The sequence below is a fragment of the Coenobita brevimanus genome, chromosome 22 (assembly GCF_032717465.1).
Source record: "Coenobita brevimanus isolate Jiangsu-jjx chromosome 22, ASM3271746v2, whole genome shotgun sequence".
Classification (NCBI taxonomy): Eukaryota; Metazoa; Arthropoda; class Malacostraca; order Decapoda; family Coenobitidae; genus Coenobita; species Coenobita brevimanus.
In genome coordinates, this window is record NC_136975.1 from 34862562 (window position 1) to 34879774 (window position 17213).

General features: G+C 42.9%; 1 protein-coding gene across 2 annotated transcripts in view; it reads left to right on the forward strand.

Moving 5' to 3' along the window:
* LOC145392516 (PAT complex subunit CCDC47) overlaps window positions 1-17213 on the forward strand; it is a 447784-nt gene that overhangs the window by 334212 nt on the left and 96359 nt on the right. For both annotated transcript variants that reach the window (XM_080266910.1, XM_080266911.1), the window contains one exon: window positions 6194-6362. In XM_080266910.1, the coding sequence (XP_080123036.1) occupies window positions 6194-6362 (169 nt within the window). The remainder of the gene's footprint in view (window positions 1-6193; window positions 6363-17213) is intronic.

A 17213-nucleotide genomic window follows, 5' to 3' on the forward strand; every position in this document is an offset into this window, starting at 1 on the left:
TTTGTCCAACACGTTTTTGGTCCAACACGGGACCCATGCACGACAATATTACCGTGTTGAATGCGAGGGTACTGTATGTATGTACATATATATATATATATATATATATATATATATATATATATGTACATATATATACATATATATATATATATATATATATATATATATATATATATATATATATATATCTATCTATATATACATATATATATATATATATATATATATATATATATATATATATATAAAGTAATCACTCTAATATCCAGACGCCCAATAACCGAACATCCCCACTAACCGAACCTTATCGTCCTGGGATCAAACATTCCCAAAATGGTCCGAAAATCCAAAAAAAATGGAAAAAAAATCGATTTTTTGCCGTCCGTAATTTGAACTTGCCGCGCGCGCCGCGTGAGAGCATTGTTTTGGTTCGTCATTCCTCCAACGTCCGATAGAGCGCCGCTGCATTCTCCCCACTTCCCGCCTGTCTCTCACCGCGACAAGACCTGCGCTGTTCGCCATGGCTGCCCACGTGCTCGCTTTTGCGGTGGTGCCGTACTTGCTGCAAGGCCTCCTGCTGCTCTCTGCCATACTCTTAGTGTGTGTGATGATGGCCCCGCCTCCTGAGAAAAGGAAGAGAGTGGTGTTGACTCTGGAGAAGAAACGGGAGATATTGGAGAAGGTTGATGCGGGTTGGTCTTCCTCTCGCATTCTCCGCGAGTTCAACCTGGCCCGGTCGACTTTGTTCGATATCAAGCATTCCCGAGACAAGCTCATGCAGTACACGGCTGACTTCTCGTCGAGAAGCAAACGCAACGTGGAGAGAAAGGTTATGTTTACCCCCAAGTATGCAGAGATCGACCGCTCCACGTTGATTTGGTATTGACAGCAACGTGCAGCTGGTGTGATGGTACGTGGAACGGAGCTGAAGGCTGCTGCTGAGAAGTTTGCAAGGCTTCACGACGCCCTTGACTTCAAAGCATCCGAGGGTTGGCTCTTCGCGTTCAAGTAACGACATGGCCTTACTAACTGTAAAGCACATGGCGAAGCATTGGACGCTAACGAGGATGGAGTGGACGAGTTTCGGCACAAGGTGAAAGGCTTGATCGACAGGGAGGGCCTCACTCTCGGTCAAGTCTATAACGCTGACGAAACTGGCCTATTCTATCGCTCGGTGCCAACGAACACTCTCGCCGATGAGACGGAGAAGCGTGTACCTGGCCGCAAGCTTTCTAAGGAACGGATATCTCCTTTGTGTTGTGCCAATGCTAATGGCATGCACCGGCTTAAGCCCGTTATTGTTGGCCGTGCAAAGCAGCCTCGGTGCCTTCGTGGGGTGATGGATGTCCTTCCTGTCGTATGGTACCATTCTTTGAAAGCATGGTTCACAGCTGTGATTTTCAAAGACTGGTTTCACCATCACTTCGTCAAGGAGGTCATACATTACCAGACGATGACACTGGGAATTCCTCGCGACCAGGTAAAGGCTTTCCTTCTCCTCAACAATGCACCTGCCCACCCGTGCGACAAGGACTTGGTTGCTGAGAATGGCCGTATTAGGTGCATGTTTCTGCCACCTAATACGACTGCTCTCATTCAACCAATGGACCAAAGAGTGATCGTGGCAACAAAGCGCCTGTACCGTCGGAAGTTCCTGGACGAGGTGATGGTGGTTCTCGAGGACGAGGACGAGGACGAGCGCAGGGAAGGACGTGACACTCGAGGCAAGCGGACTTTGGAAAACCTTCGCTGCCACAACATCAAGTCTGCGCTGTACAACTGGGCTAGTGCATGGAAGGAAGTCCCTGTGAAAACTCTTGAAAATGGTTGGTCTCGTCTGCTTCTCGGAACAGATGTGGAGTACGATTTCCTAGGGTTTGACGTGGATGACTTCCATGCACGGCTACGTACGCACGGCGACGATGTTGATGTGGACGATGTTCGTGAGTGGTTGGACGACGACGAGGGCGATCCTGGGTATCAGACATTGTCTGATATTGAGATCGCATCTTCGGTTGCTGGTGTCAGTCCCGAACTTGAAGATTCCGACGACGAAGGCGATGATGATGCAGACTCCGCCCAGCAGGACACTACTCCTGCCATCCCCAAGCTGAGCGCACTCCGGGAACATCTAGAGTTCGTCCTAGACTACCTGGAACACCCGGACTGCGACAGGGAGATGGGGCCCTTGGGACTCGTGGAGGAAGTGCGTGCTTTCCGGCAGCGCATCATCAATCGCCAGAATCGTTGGTCCTTGCGTCAGTCAACGATTGACAGTTTTTTCAGGCCCGTGACCCCCGCTGTGCCAAGCCCTGGTTCCACTCCGTTGCCTCCCCAAGACAGGCCCTCATGCTCCGAGCCACAGCCCAGCACATCAGCTACAGTGGAGTCACCGCTCGACGTGAGTTTGCGGCTGTCTTCAGAGTCTTCTGTAGTCGGTATGCCATCACCACTACCCACCGATGCACCCCTTGGACGCCTGCCAGTGATACTCTCGGGCTCTGACAGTGAATAAACAGCAAGAACTTCTCCACTAGACCACACGGGAATTTTGAGTGTTGTGCAGTGAAAAAACGGTGTGTTGTGTTAAGGTTTTCAAGTTGGGAGAAAAGACTAAGTAGAAAAGAAATTTAACGTAACTAACCTTCTTTGTTTTGGCTTTGGAAACTTATAAAAACTTGGGAAAAGTTAATGTGCAACACTTAAATTTAATGGAACATTATTTGGACTAAAGTGAACACTGTGAAAAGAACGGACTTCTGTGTGTTAGTGACTAAGTTCAGTGCAAGACTTCAGGAAGAGTGTAGTGCAAGTGCTTCAGGAAATCGTTCTTACTGTCAGAGTCCGAGAGGAGGCGGTTATTCATCGAGGTGGCCAGGGACTTGCTGTAAGTAGCCAAAATGTTTCATGTTGTACTATTTTCCATACTATATTTACCAGAATGTTTCATATTGTATTTTTTCCCATACTATACTTACCAGAAAGTGTCATACTGTACTTCTTTCCATACTAAACTTACCTCATGCATGTGCAGTAGGAATGTGTTTTTCAGAGTTCGGTTAGGTTCGGTTCGGTTAGAGTCCATAAGTACCAGAATGTTTATTAATGTATGAACATACTTCTAAACCCACATTTTATGTTTCTATTGCATTTATTTCAGTCATTTATGTGCCTTATTGGTGTGATTTGGATGTTAAATAGGTGCTATGCATGTCCGGAGGGAGTTGTATAGGTGTTTCTCTGTGTTAGGGTCCGTAAGTACAAGTCCATAAGCTGGGGCCCAATATCCGGATGAAACCAATATCCGAACCTACCGATGGCTCTATTGATCCGGATATTGGAGGGGTTACTGTATATATATATATATATATATATATTATATATATGTGTAAATAATATATATATACACATAAGGGACAGGTGCTGGCTAAAGCATTGCTAGAAATAGAGATAGCCTTGCTACATGGAGAAAGTGCAGGATATGCACTGATGATTGATTGTTTTAAATTAACAGACAAATAATTATGACTTTGGAGTGAGGTTCCTATGCTGTAAACAGCAATATAATTATAAACAAGAGAGCAGTTCTTCCTTTCCTCGGTCCTGAATCTGGAATGATCCCAACAGTTTATTTTGTTTCACATATAAAGGCTCCAACTTGCTTGCATGTGGTGGCCCTAGTCAACAAATGGCAGCTCTCCATGCCACTCAGTCTCTGGCAGCCTCCCTGTTCTATCCCCTGTCCCTGAGGTCACACTCTTTGACCCTGTCCCAGGTCATTTTTGGTCTGCCTCTCACAGCCCTACCTCCAACATTCACGCTTCTCACATTCCGCACCCAGTTGTCATTCCCATTCTCTCTACATGCCTGTTCCATCTCTGTTTACCCCTGTTCATTGCAGCACCAATACACTCCAGCCCCATCTTTCTTCTGAACTCTTCAGTCATAATCCTACCGCCCTTAAGCCTCATGTTTAAGGATATCATACTACACATCCATCGTTTCTGTATGTTTGAGTCCACGAATATCCTCTTCCTGTACTTCCCATGTCACACCACCATACAGTATTACATTCCTAACACATGCCACATACAAAGATCTTTAGCATGGAGGGAGGGCCCTTTCAGTGTCAGGAGAGACAACAGCTCCCTGAACAACTTCCGACCACTCCTTCCTCTAGCCGCGGCGCTAGCTCCAGCCCGGCCTTCAGCACATAATGTCTCTCTCAAGTAACAAAACTCTTCCACACACTCAAAAGACTCACCAGCAAGGTAATCCTTTCACACTGGGCATTCTCCACATGCTCTTCCCAACACATCACATAAACTCACTGTCTACCTCTAATACCACTACAATGCTTATACACCCACTTATCACAAATACTGCACAAGATGGAATTACTTCCCATGCCCTTGTGGCAAACTGCATATGGCCGTTCTCCCACTTCTTTGATAGTACCGCCACCAGCCCTATATACCATCACTTTTCCTTTATCTGCATTTACTGTCAAGTCTTTGTGCCCATTCCATCTCTCCACTTCCTAAATCTTTCCTCCACCTCACTCTCATACTCTGCAATAAACACCTAGTCATCAGCATACATCTCCCATGGGAGTCCATTTCTGAAGTCACATGAGAGGGCTTCAAGCACCCTGATAAACAATAAGGGGCTCAAGACTGACCTCCTGATGCACGCTGACATTCATGGAAAACTCGTCACTCTAATCACCTTTTACTCTCACCTGGGTGCAAGCACCCACATACATAGCCATAACCACTCCAGCCAGCCTTTTTTTTAATCCTAAGCTTTCTCATTGCCCACTTTACCACCTCTTTAAGGGCTTTGCCAGAGGCCTTCTCCAAATCAACAAAAATAAAGTACAGATCCCTTTTTGCTCTATTAATTTTTCATGAAGCTGTTGGACAATGAATATGGCATCAGTGGTCCCTTTGCCTGACATAAACCCAAATGTATCTCATCAGTATTCACTCTTTCTCTAATCATACCTTCCAGAACTCTTTCCATTACCTTCATTATCTGATCCAAAATTTTTATGCCTCTGGAATTTCCTCTTTCCAGGGCATCGCCCTTCCCCTAGTACACATTTACAATCACACTCTTCAGCCAGTTATCCAGGACAACACACTCATGTACAATTGTGTTTATCAAATTGGTAAATAAACTTTCTATCTACTGCCAGATGCCATAATCCTTTATCAGATTGGTAAATAAACTTTCTATCTACTCCCAGATGCCATAATCCTGTAAGGGATGGCTGTTTGTCTTTGAGTTAGTTATTTTACAGGGAGGAGCAGTAATCCTCTGCCAACCCACTTAGTGACACGAAGGGAACACGTATAGCTTGGGTATATGGTTACCACCCAGCACTGTAAATGGTTTCCTGGCTTACAGGAAAAGTTTTATACTTCCACAGTTTCCTCATTCCAGGGCATTGCTCTTCTCCTAGTTCACATTTGCAGTCACTTTTCATCTAGTCATCTGGGACAACACAATCATATAATTTTATAATCGTATATATCAACTAAGCCCACTCCTATATATCCGGAGGCCATCAGCATTTTAACAGTCAGCCAAGACACACCTGCCACCTTCCCTAACTACATCCTGCCTATTTGCCCTGCCCCTAGTAGCAGCATCAAAGGCCGAGGGCTAAACATCTGATCTGCTGACTCAAAGCCATCCCTGTTCCAGTCAAATTCCTCATTCATCAACCAGTTGTAATGCTCTTTCCAGGCATCATTAATATTCTCACTGTTCACCAATACCATTGCTTCATCATTCTTCACACATTGCCTACCCCATGATATTCCTGTTTTCCCTCTTCATCCGATTTGCCACCTTAAATATCGTATTCTAAAATAATACCAGTTTAAAAAGTTACCAGTTAGATGATGTTGAATGATGGTTGCAATCCCTTCTCCTAAGGGTACCTCCAAGTTCACATAGTATGTGTGAATAATATATATTTTTTGTGTGTGGCCATGCAAAAACTTTTTTCTTTTTTTTTTTTCCCCCTGAGTTGTATAAATTTTACCTTCATCACTTTCAACCTTAGTCTTGTTATCTTGCTGTGGCATAGAAATTTATTACTAAGGAAGGGTTTTTATGTAGCAGCTTATAGACTGGAGATATTCATTACTAACCAAACTGTTCTTCATCCATGGTGTAGGGACACGCAGCCAACCAAACTTCCAGAGGTTCGTCGTGCACTAGTATTTGGATTCAATTTCCCGGGGCGTGGGAATCCATCTTTAGAAGCTATTGAAAGCATGCGGCCCCTTCTTCAGTTGGTTCTCCATCTCACTGACAAGCTGCGCAGATTCAAGCTCAGCAAAGAGGTACAGTCAGTTCTTCAGTAACTATCAGTAATTCATGTTTCAGACACAAAGAGGCTCATACTTATCCATGGTACATGGAAACTGGAGAGACTGTTGAAAGGAGCATAATTAATTATGTGCTTGTAGAGAGAAAGGTGCTTGGGAGTGTTGTTGACATGAAGGTGGGATAGAGGATAGTATAGAAGTTTATTTGACCATGTGATTATTGTATACATGATTAAATTAAGAGAAGCTTTGAAAGTAAAGGTTGAGATTGGTATTCAAAATAAATGCCAGTATGGCACCTAGTGGTTTAGTGGGTAATTAAGGCGCTCCAACCAGATTGAGCCTGTTTAGGTTTATATCCAAGGGATGGTTGGGGTTTATTGCCCATGTAATGCCACTCAGGGATGAGTGAGGCTGGTCACTGTCATCTTAAATATCAGGACCAACTTGCCTAGCCCTGGGCTCCTACACTCCTCTTGGAGCAACATAGGATTAGATGATGGTGATGATAAATGCCAGTCTCATTTTTCTGCCTTTAAATAGAGCCTGTGGCTAGGCTACCATAATCCAGGATATTAAAGGGTATAAGACTGACATGCTTTCCCAGTGGCCTTTCTTTGATACAAAATCTGGTCACCTTTGTGACTCAAACCATAGAGTGTAGGCAAGAGGGCATTCTGATCCGAGAGCTCTTCCACCAAGCAATCAGTACTGCAAGTGAAAGGTTAATGGTGAAGACTTTGAGAACAATGCAGTGGTAGATAAAAATAAGCATCAGGTAATGGAGGAGTAAGCATTAACCCTTTGAGATTCAAATGACTATTTCGATCATCATTTCAAATCCAACCTCAGAGATTCGGATGACGCTTTTAACCCCTTAACCGCGGGGCGTCACTTTCGTGATGCTTGGGAGCAAGGGATTAAACTGCGGGGCGTCACTTTTGCGATTCTGTGTTATTTTGAATTCACCCGGGCTTTCAAGTGGTAGCTTGTATTATCTATCAGTACTGCCAATGTCCAACACTAGTCAGCACTCCTAATCTCATCTGTACTCCCATCCATTGTTGACAATTTAGCCATTTCTCCCCGTTCTTGACTCCCCTCCCTACCTCCCCTCCCTACCTCCCCTCCATTACCCTCTCCTCTCGCCTGCCCGGCCATGCTACGGTAAGTAAATGGTCCCTGAAATTTTCCACTGATTTCATCCATTGAAATAAGCTCTATGCCCTATTCTTATACCAAATAATATATACCAAAAAGAAATAAGGTAAGTGAGAGTGCCATACACCTGGAATTGGCTAATTATCATCTGACAACACCTCACGTGCACTCGTTCGCTAATTTTCGCTGTTTATTTCCCCTTGAAATATGCCGTATAATCTATTCTCGTACTAAAAATATATATAAGGAGGGAAGGGAGAAGCCTAAGTGATATTTACATTCACTTGGAACTACCTAATTTATAATGTATTGTCTAGATTTCCTGCCAATCATTTCACTGCTATATATTAGCAGCTGTCAAGAGGCTGACGTTGGCAGTAATGCATTTCCCTAGGTAGGCCACCCCGGCCCACCCTTATCAGTTCACTGTCATCTTCCAAGGTGAAGGTATGTCTGTTTGCTCTTGCCAACTTCAGCCACTTTTTAGCCCCATGCAAAGGGCCCTGTGACCTTTACCCCCTACTAAACCTCGTGTGGAAAGAGGTAAAGGGCTGACAATTGATAAAGAGTGACCACAATCATTCTGTTGAGTAAAACAGTGCAAATGGAATTGTAAATAATGTGTAAACAGCAAGTAAAGCAATGAATGTAAATACAGTAGAAGTCCTATTTTTCGGCATCTATGGGACCAGGCAAGTGCTGAAATATCAAAATTGCCGAATTATCAAAAACCCTACCCACTCAGTACCTTATATGTTTCGGTGAACACTATCATCACTACTCATATCATTACAAATGTGTTTGGAGAGAGTACTGTATACTGTTTGATACTGTACAATACTGTAATGAATACAGTACTATACATGAATATGAAAAATAAAGAAATTAGTGAACATACTGTATATAAATGTAATCATACAGTAGGCCTACAAGTTCACATGCACTTACCTAAACTTATAGTAGGTTCCTTAATTACATATGTACAATAGAAGGGGTTGATTGGAGTCTGCTACTGCTGGAAGAAGTCCCCAGCAGTAGAGGGGACGAAAAAAATCAGAAAATCTGCCGAATGATCAGAGATTTTCGTAAATGGGACTATTTCTCAAAACTGCCGAAATGGCAGATTTGCCGGGGAATTGGATGCCGAAGAATTGGACTTTTACTGTATAAGTGAACAGTGGAAAATAGTTTTATAAGTTACTTCAAGTGACAGTGCATAACACTGTGTAAATAAAATAGAAATGTAAATAATGTAAATAAAATAGAGAACGTAAATAGAAATGTAAATGAGTAGTATTATAAGAATACGAGTACATATACTAGGAGTAATGAAAGTGAAAGTTTCTCTCTAGCATGTATGAATACTATGAGTTATGAGAGTGAAGGTGAAAGTGACATTCACTCTCAATGCTAGTATACAGGACGAGAAAGTGAATGCTACGTATTTTACTGAAAGAAATTGAATGCCTACAGTGACAATAAACTACTATTACTGAAGGAAACTTATGGATAAAGACTGTAGATGTATATAAGTGTTATATGGTAATAGAAATATAAACTGTGAGTGTTTTTATGAATAATCAATGACAACACCAGCGGCGAACTAGCGCAAGTGGGAAGGTCATACACCCTCGTAATTTTCATTGCTTTCACAGTGGGTTTTTTTTGGGAATATGGATTCCAAACTATTTGAGAATCATAGAATAGTGTTTCTAGTGATAATATCAAGCTGTGGTAATCATATTACGGGTTGTCGGGAAGTGTAAAGTGGAGACTTCGTTACCCAACTTCAGAGGTCTCCACAAGTCCTACGGTACTCGACGAAGGCCCAACAAACATTCCAGGAGAAAGCTGAAGGTATGTGCCATAAGCATATGTGATTTTAATATTCTAGGACTAATAACTGATTTTTGGCAGATATTTTTAGAGAGTCTGTCGGAGCTTATGACAGAATAGATAGGAAAGGTATGTGGAAGGTATTAAGAATATATGGAGTGGAGGGGAAATTGTTGAGTGCTGTGAAGAGTATGTACGAGGGAGCTAGGGCTACGGTGCGAGTGGATGGTGAGCTGAGTGAGTTCTTTGATCTCAATGTGGGACTGAAACAGGGGTGTGTAATGTCTCCTTGGCTGTTTAATATATATATGGATGGGGTCGTAAAGGAGGTACAAGGTAGGGCAGTGGATGTGGGGGTGGCCTTAATGAATGAGGGTGAGATTTGGAAGCTTCCGGTGTTGCTGTTTGCTGATGATACAGTATTGTTGAGTGAAGATGAATGGGAGTTGCAAGGTTTGGTGAATGAATTTGGGACAGTGTGTAGGAGGAGGAAGCTGAAAGTTAATGTAAACAAAAGTAAAGTTATGGTGTTTGAGAGGAATGAAGTCACAGAGTGTGCAGTGAGGTTGGATGGTGAGGATATGGAGAATGTGAGTGCATTCAAGTACTTGGGTAGTGTGATGAGTAAGGATGGAACTTTGGGGGATGAAGTACGTGAAAGGGTACAGCAGGGAAGGAAGGTTGTTGGCACACTGAAAGCAGTGATGAGAAATAGGGAGGTGAGTATGGAAGTTAAGAAGTCACTGCATGATGGTATTGTGATCCCTACCCTGACGTATGGAAGCGAGGCGTGGACCTTGCAAGAGGGGAACAAGTCAAGAGTGAGAGCAGTGGAAATGAGTTACTTGAGAGGAGCATGTGGAGTGACATGGAGGGACAGGTTGACGAATGAAGAAGTGAAGGAACGTTGTGGGGTAGATGTGGATGTGGTTGAAAAGATTAGGAGAAATACACTGAGGTGGTTTGGACATGTGGAGAGGATGGAGAATGAAAGACTGACTAAGAGGGTGTATGTAGGTGAGGTGGAGGGAGGGAGAGGGAGGGGTAGACCGAGGATGAGGTGGAGGGATGGAGTTGAGAGGTATATGAGGGAGGGGGGGGTGAGTTGGGGGGAGGGGAGTCAAATGGTGGGTGACAGAGTGACTTGGAGGCGTTTTGTCTGCGGCCACCCTTTGCGGGATTAGGGCGTCGGGCTATAGATAGATAGATAGACTGTCGGAGCGTGAATATGCCCGCGGGAGCCGCAAGAAAAAGCAAATCAAGCCCATGGTTAAAGGGTTAATCATCATTTTAAGAATCTTTTGTAAAATTTTCACCGTAAATCGCATTTACGCATCATAACAAAGAGGCTCGAGCATGTTGTCATGGAATGGTTGCTCTATGTGTGGGGGTACTGAACAACTGGTCTGAGTCATAGCTTTGTTTCTTTATAACTTTATTCTTGGTGAATATTTTTTGTGAATATTTTTCTACAGCACGGTATAAAAATTTTTATTTTTGCCAAACTTCAACTCATCACTTTGACTTTTTATTTTCTCTGTTTTCATTTTATGAACATACTGTGATAAAGTACAACTATTCAGCTTCAAAATAACACCATAACCAGCATCGTATCTTAAAAAATGTATTTACACTGACTGATCAAAGAAAAACATCACTAAGCGAATATGTGGCCGAGACTGAAATATAATTGTGCATCTCTTTCCTTTCGCTTTACTGCAGAGTGAAATGCAAAAATTACCATAATCTATATATATCATTGTAAAGCTAATTTATTGTATTTTTGCACAGTTTAAACCAAATTTACATATCTTTACTCGTTATTTTTTTGCCGAATATTTTTCTACAGCAAGATATAAAATTTTTGCGTTTCACCTAACTTCAACTCATCATTTTGACATTTTATTTTCTTTGTTCTCCATTTTTTAACATACTACGATAAAGTACAACTATTCAGCTTTAAAATGACACCAAAACCAACATTCTATCTTGAAAAAGTATTTACACAGAGCAATCAAATTAAAATATCGGGCCGCAAAGATGTGGGTCAGCGTGAGTGGCTGACTCTGACACCGACATAATCTACCCTGCCCAAAAACCTGATAGGGTTAATGAACTGGGAGCGAAATGATTGTGGAAGAAACAAGAAATGGATAGGGTGGATGAGAGAAAGATCTGACAAACAAAAGAGGGATTATCTAATGAGTAACATATGCATGAAAAGGTTAGTAATGAGTAAGAAGAAAAAATAAATTGTAATTTAGGATTTAGGCTATAACAGATTGATTGAGTAATGTACAGTTGACATTAAAAGTTCTTTTGCCTCTCATATTCTTCCCTTCATAAATGTTAAAAGTTAGGGTGGTGAATCTGAAGCAGCTGACACTGATGATACTGATCAGTGGCCAAGTGAAGTCAGTGGTGTTGGTTGCTACAGATTCACCTCACTGGTTTCTGAAAGTCCATGGAGAAAAAAGCAGGAGAGGCTACAGGGTTTTTATTGCTGACTACCTAGTAGCATAGCAGCAAAGAATAATGCCCCAAACATTGGTGTAATATAATAAAACAGTACAAGTAAAAAGGTGTAATGTACTTTCTGAAGCATAGAAATCATTATTATTCATTATTATCTTGACCTATTTACCCACCCAAGTATGGTGTGCACTAGAGTTCAGGGAGCAACAAGAAAAGTGATAGAGGGAGAAGTCTGCCTAGTTAAATGGACCCCACTCATTCACTGACCATTCAAGCCCTCAGAATCCTGACTCCACCTGGTAGGCAGAAGGCTCCATGTTTATGAGCGTCAAATTACCTGTAGGCTATTCTTATTGTATTTTCTCCCCACAAACAAAAAGATGAGCAAAGTGAGTGCAAGAATTATTGTGGCATAAGTCTATTGAGTGTGGTAGAGAAGGTATATGGAAGAATTACTACAGAGAAAGTAAGAGAGAGATCACAAGTCCTAGTGAGTGATGAACAGGGTGGCTTTAGGAGTGGCAGAGGATGTGTGGATCAAATATTTGCAGTGAGACAGATAGTGGAGAAGGCTTGTGAGAAGGACTATAAGGTGTTTATGGCATTTATGGATTTGGAGGAAGCATATGACGAAGTAGACAGAGAAGGATTGTGGAAGGTTTTGCACACGTATAGTGTAGATGTTCAGCTGCTGGGTGCCGTCAGGAGTTTTTGTGATGGTAGTGAGGCATGTGTAAGGGTTAATGGGCATCTAAGTGATTGGTTCATGATCAGTGTGGGCATGTGACAAGGTTGTGTGATGTCCCCATGGTTGTTCAATATATATATGAATGGGGTGATGAGAGAAGTAAAACACGAGAAGTGGAGAGAGGGATGATGTTGGTAATGAATGATGATGGATGGAATATCTCAGATTTCTTGTTTGCTGATGATGCAGTGGTACTTGCAAATACAGGACAAGAGCTTGGTAGACTAGAGATGAGTTTTGTTGATGTCTGTGAACGTCATGCCGTGAGAGTAAATGTAGAAAGAGTAAAGTGATGGTTATTGAGAGAGAAGGTGACTGTCAGTGTGATGTTACAGTGAATGGAGAGAGACTGGAGTTGGTGAGAGAGTTTAAATACCTGGGTACAGTGATAGAAAAGAGAGGAAAATGTACAAAAGAAGTGAAATTAGAGTGACACTAGAAAGGAAAGTAGTTGGTGCTATGAAGGCTTAGTTAAGAAACAGAGGCTCGAGTGTTGCAGCTGCATGAGGCTTATATGAAGGAGTGTTAGTGCTAGCTTTACCATACGGATTTGAGACCTTGGTCTATCTATCTAGCTATCTGTTGCCAGGTGCCTCAATCCCAAAGGGGTGGCCACAAACAAATCGCCTCCATGTCGCCCTGTCCAATGCCACTTCACTGCCCTGTTCCCAGCTCACACCCCCCTCTCACATATACCTCTCCACTCCATTCCTCCATCTCATTCTCAGCCTCCTCCCCCTCTCCCCACCTCCATCTGACTCACTTTCCTTGTTAGTCTCTCACTCTTCATTGTCTCCATATGACCGAACCACCTCAGTGTATTTCTCCTAACGCTTTCTATCACACCCACGTCCCCACCACAGCGCTCCTTCACTTCCTTATTTGTCAGTCTGTCCCTCCATGTAACTCCACATGCTCCTTTCAGATAGCTCATTTCCACTGCTCTCACTCTTGACTTGTGTCCTTCCAACAAGGTCCAAGCTTCACTTTCATACTTCTAGAGTTGGTATTACAATACTGTCATGCAGTGACTTTTTCACTTCCATGCTCACTTCCCTGTTCCTTATTAGTGCTTTCAACGAACCAGCAGCCTTTCTTCCCGGCTGAACCCTTTCAAGCACTTCATCCTCTAAACTTCCATCCCTACTCATCACACGACCCAAGTACTTAAATGCACTCACATTTTCTAATTCCTCCTCATCCAGCCTCACTGTACATTCAGTGGCCTCACTTCTTTCAAAGACCGAAACTTTACTCTTCTCTATATTCACCTTTAGAGTGTTTTTCTTACACACACTCCTAGACTCACTCACCAAGCCTTGCAGTTCCCCTTTGTCTTTACTTAACAATACAGTATCATCAGCAAACAATAGTACAGGGAGTTTCTAAACACTACCCTCTCTTATTAGGGTTGCTCCAACATCAACCGCCCTCCCTTGTATCGCTTTTATAATCCCATCCATATACAGATTGAACATCCTTGTTTCGATCCAATGTTCAGATAGATAAATTCACTTGGTTCACTATCCACACGCAATGCAGCCTTAGCACCTTCGTACATACTCTTCACAGCATTCAACAACTTCTCATTTACTCCATATATCCTTAATACTTTCCACATTCCTTGTCTATCCACCTTTCATGTGCTTTCTCCAAATCCATGAATGCCATTTGCAACTTCTTTCCCTTCTTTAGAAATTTTTTCACTAAAGACCTAAGAATGAATATCTGATCTACACAACCTCTTCCCTTCCTAAAACCACCCTGTTCTTCTCCAGTTAATTCCTTTGTCATTTCCCTAGATCAGTCAGTATCCTACCATACACTTTTCCTTTTACACGAAGAAGACAAAAGCCCCTCTGATTACCACACACTTCTATTTCCCCTTTTCCTTTGTACAAGGGAATAATTATACATGACTTCCAATACTCCGGGACTCTATCTTCCTCCCAGGCCACTCTGCACATCTTCCATATCCGCTCTGGTACTATCTCTCCCGCATGCTTCAGTATTTCACCACACACACTCCATCGGTTCCTGGGGCTTTCACCATTTTGACTTTCTTCATTGTTTCCACTAGAGTACTTCCATTGTACTGATTCCTTTCTCTGTTCTCACCTCCCTTCTCCTTCCAGCCATTCCTCTGACACATATACTCGCATTACCTTCATTCTCTATGTTCAGCATTTCCTTAAAGTGTTCTCTCCATCTGCCCACTTTTTCTCCCTTCTCCAACAGTAATATACCATTTTTATTTTTCACTCCCCAACTTGCTTCTTTCCAGAACATTTTCTTACAATCACTCCACTTTACACTCAAATTCCTTCTAAATTTCCCATCCACTCTCTTCTTGCTTTGTTTTGCTAATCTTTTCACGTGTCTCTTCCTCTCTATATATAACTCTGTCTTCAGTCTTTCAACTTCCTTCTTGCCCCCCTTTCTCATCCACTCACTATGTGCATTCTTCTTTTACATCACTGCCTGTCTCACCTCTTCATTCCACCATGCTGCTCCTTGCACTCCCCTTCATTTTTCTTCATCCCACACACCACTTCACATGCTGCACGAATTTCTTCTGTAAATATCTGGTTCACACCCTCAACATCCTCCATATGCTCCAAATCATATTTACCCAATCTCTTTTCCACTTCTCTCTTATATTCTGCCCTTTTCCCATGTTCATGCTTCCCTTCTTGTATGGACTAGTACCTTCCCTTCTCCTCCTCCTCTGTTTCATTTGAGCCTTGACTTTCACCACTACCAAGTGGTGGTCAGAAAGTCCTCTCTTCCAACCTCTGTATGCACTAGCATCCACTACACAGCTTCTCATTCTGTCATCCACACACACATAGTCTATCATTGCCTTCCATTCATTCAGTTCACCATCTTCCCTTTCTATCATTTGCCACGTATACCTGTAGATCATTTTGTGTCTAAAGAGGATATTGGCTATCACCAACCCCCTTCCAGCATAAATGTCCACTAGAGTACTGCTGTTCTCATCCACTTCTGCAGGCACACCCCACTCACCAACTACTCCATTCACCTTCACATTCCCTACTTTTCCATTCGTATCTCCAATCAGAAACACTCTCTCTTTCATTTTAAACTTTTCCATGCGTGCTTCCACATTTGTCCAGAACTCTTCTTTCACCCTATTTGCACGGTGTTTTGTTGGTGTATACACACACACAATCGCCCACATTTGTATTCCAACTTTCAAGCTTACCTAGACAGTCCTTGAGGTGACAGATCCGTACTCTCATATATTCACCTTCTGTCTCTTGCACACAACAATACAAACACCTTCTTTGCAATCTCATTCTCACCTACTCCAGCGCATATACCCCATCCATACTCCCACTCTCACAGTCTCACCTCTTTATTTTGTCTGTTATTCCACACACATCCACTTTTGCATCCTCAAGCACCTGGACAGTCTCTCTCTCTGTCCTCGTCAATTGCACTCATTACATTCCATGTCACAGTCTGTACCATGTCCTTTGTTCAGTCCTTAGTCGTCACTTGTTGGTCAGTCCAGGTCCGAGGCTTCTTGTTCATATGGTGTGGCATGAAAATGGAGTCAAGAGTAAGAGCAATGTAGATGGGGCTACTGAGGGATGTATGTGGAGTACAGAGCTTGGATAGGATATGGAGTAATGTGATTCATGAAAGATGCAGAATGAGAAGTCTGTGGACACCAGAATCAAAGAGAGAGTACTGAGATGGTTTCCTCATGTGGAGAGAATGGATGACAGTACAGTGCTCGTCAGAAGTATGGGGCGCCCTGCGTCCCTCCTGAGAAACAAACCTTTCAACATTGAAAAAACATATAAATAATGCATTTTATTTACCTTTAGTGCTTCGTAGGGTAGCCTTTACGTTTCTTCACGGACCTGAGACATCTTGGAAATGAAAGGACGAGGCTCCTGAGGTGCTGGAGGGGTATTTTGTCCCAGGAGTCACGAATGGCGGCTTCCAGCTTAGGCAGAGAGCTCACGTCCTTCCCTTGGAGACTCTTCTTTACGACATACCAAAGGTTTTCAATCGGGTTGAGGTCTGGGCTATTTCCTGGCCAGTCTGTCATGAATGATACCTCGCAGTCACGAAGTCAATTGGTGACCGATTTGGCCTTGTGAGCAGGTGCACTGTCCTGCTGAAACACTCGTGCACCTGTTAGCTCGAAGGAGTCTGGTAAATGATCACACAGAAGCTCCAGGTAAACATCCTGATTCACTCTGAGGTTCTTGGGAAGTACAACAAGCTTCCCCAAACCCTTCCCTGAGAAACAACCCCATACCATGAGTGAATCAGGATGTTTAACTGTGCTTTCTACATACCGTGGGTCAAGTGGGTCACTACCTTTGCATGCTCCTCTGTTACAGGTAACACTAAATGTTGCCTCATCAGACCACAACACTGACAACCATTGCTCCTCACCTCAATTTAGATATTTATTAGCAAAGGCAAGCCTACGAATTCTCTGGCTGCTCGAGAGAAGAGGCTTTTTCACAGGCCTGTGACTTGTGTAACCAAGCTCATGCACCCTACGAGACACTGTTCTCACTGACACCTCACCAAACACTTCCAGGTTGCTCTCCTTAATTTTCCTTGCACTCACACAAGGATTAAACTCCACTGCACGT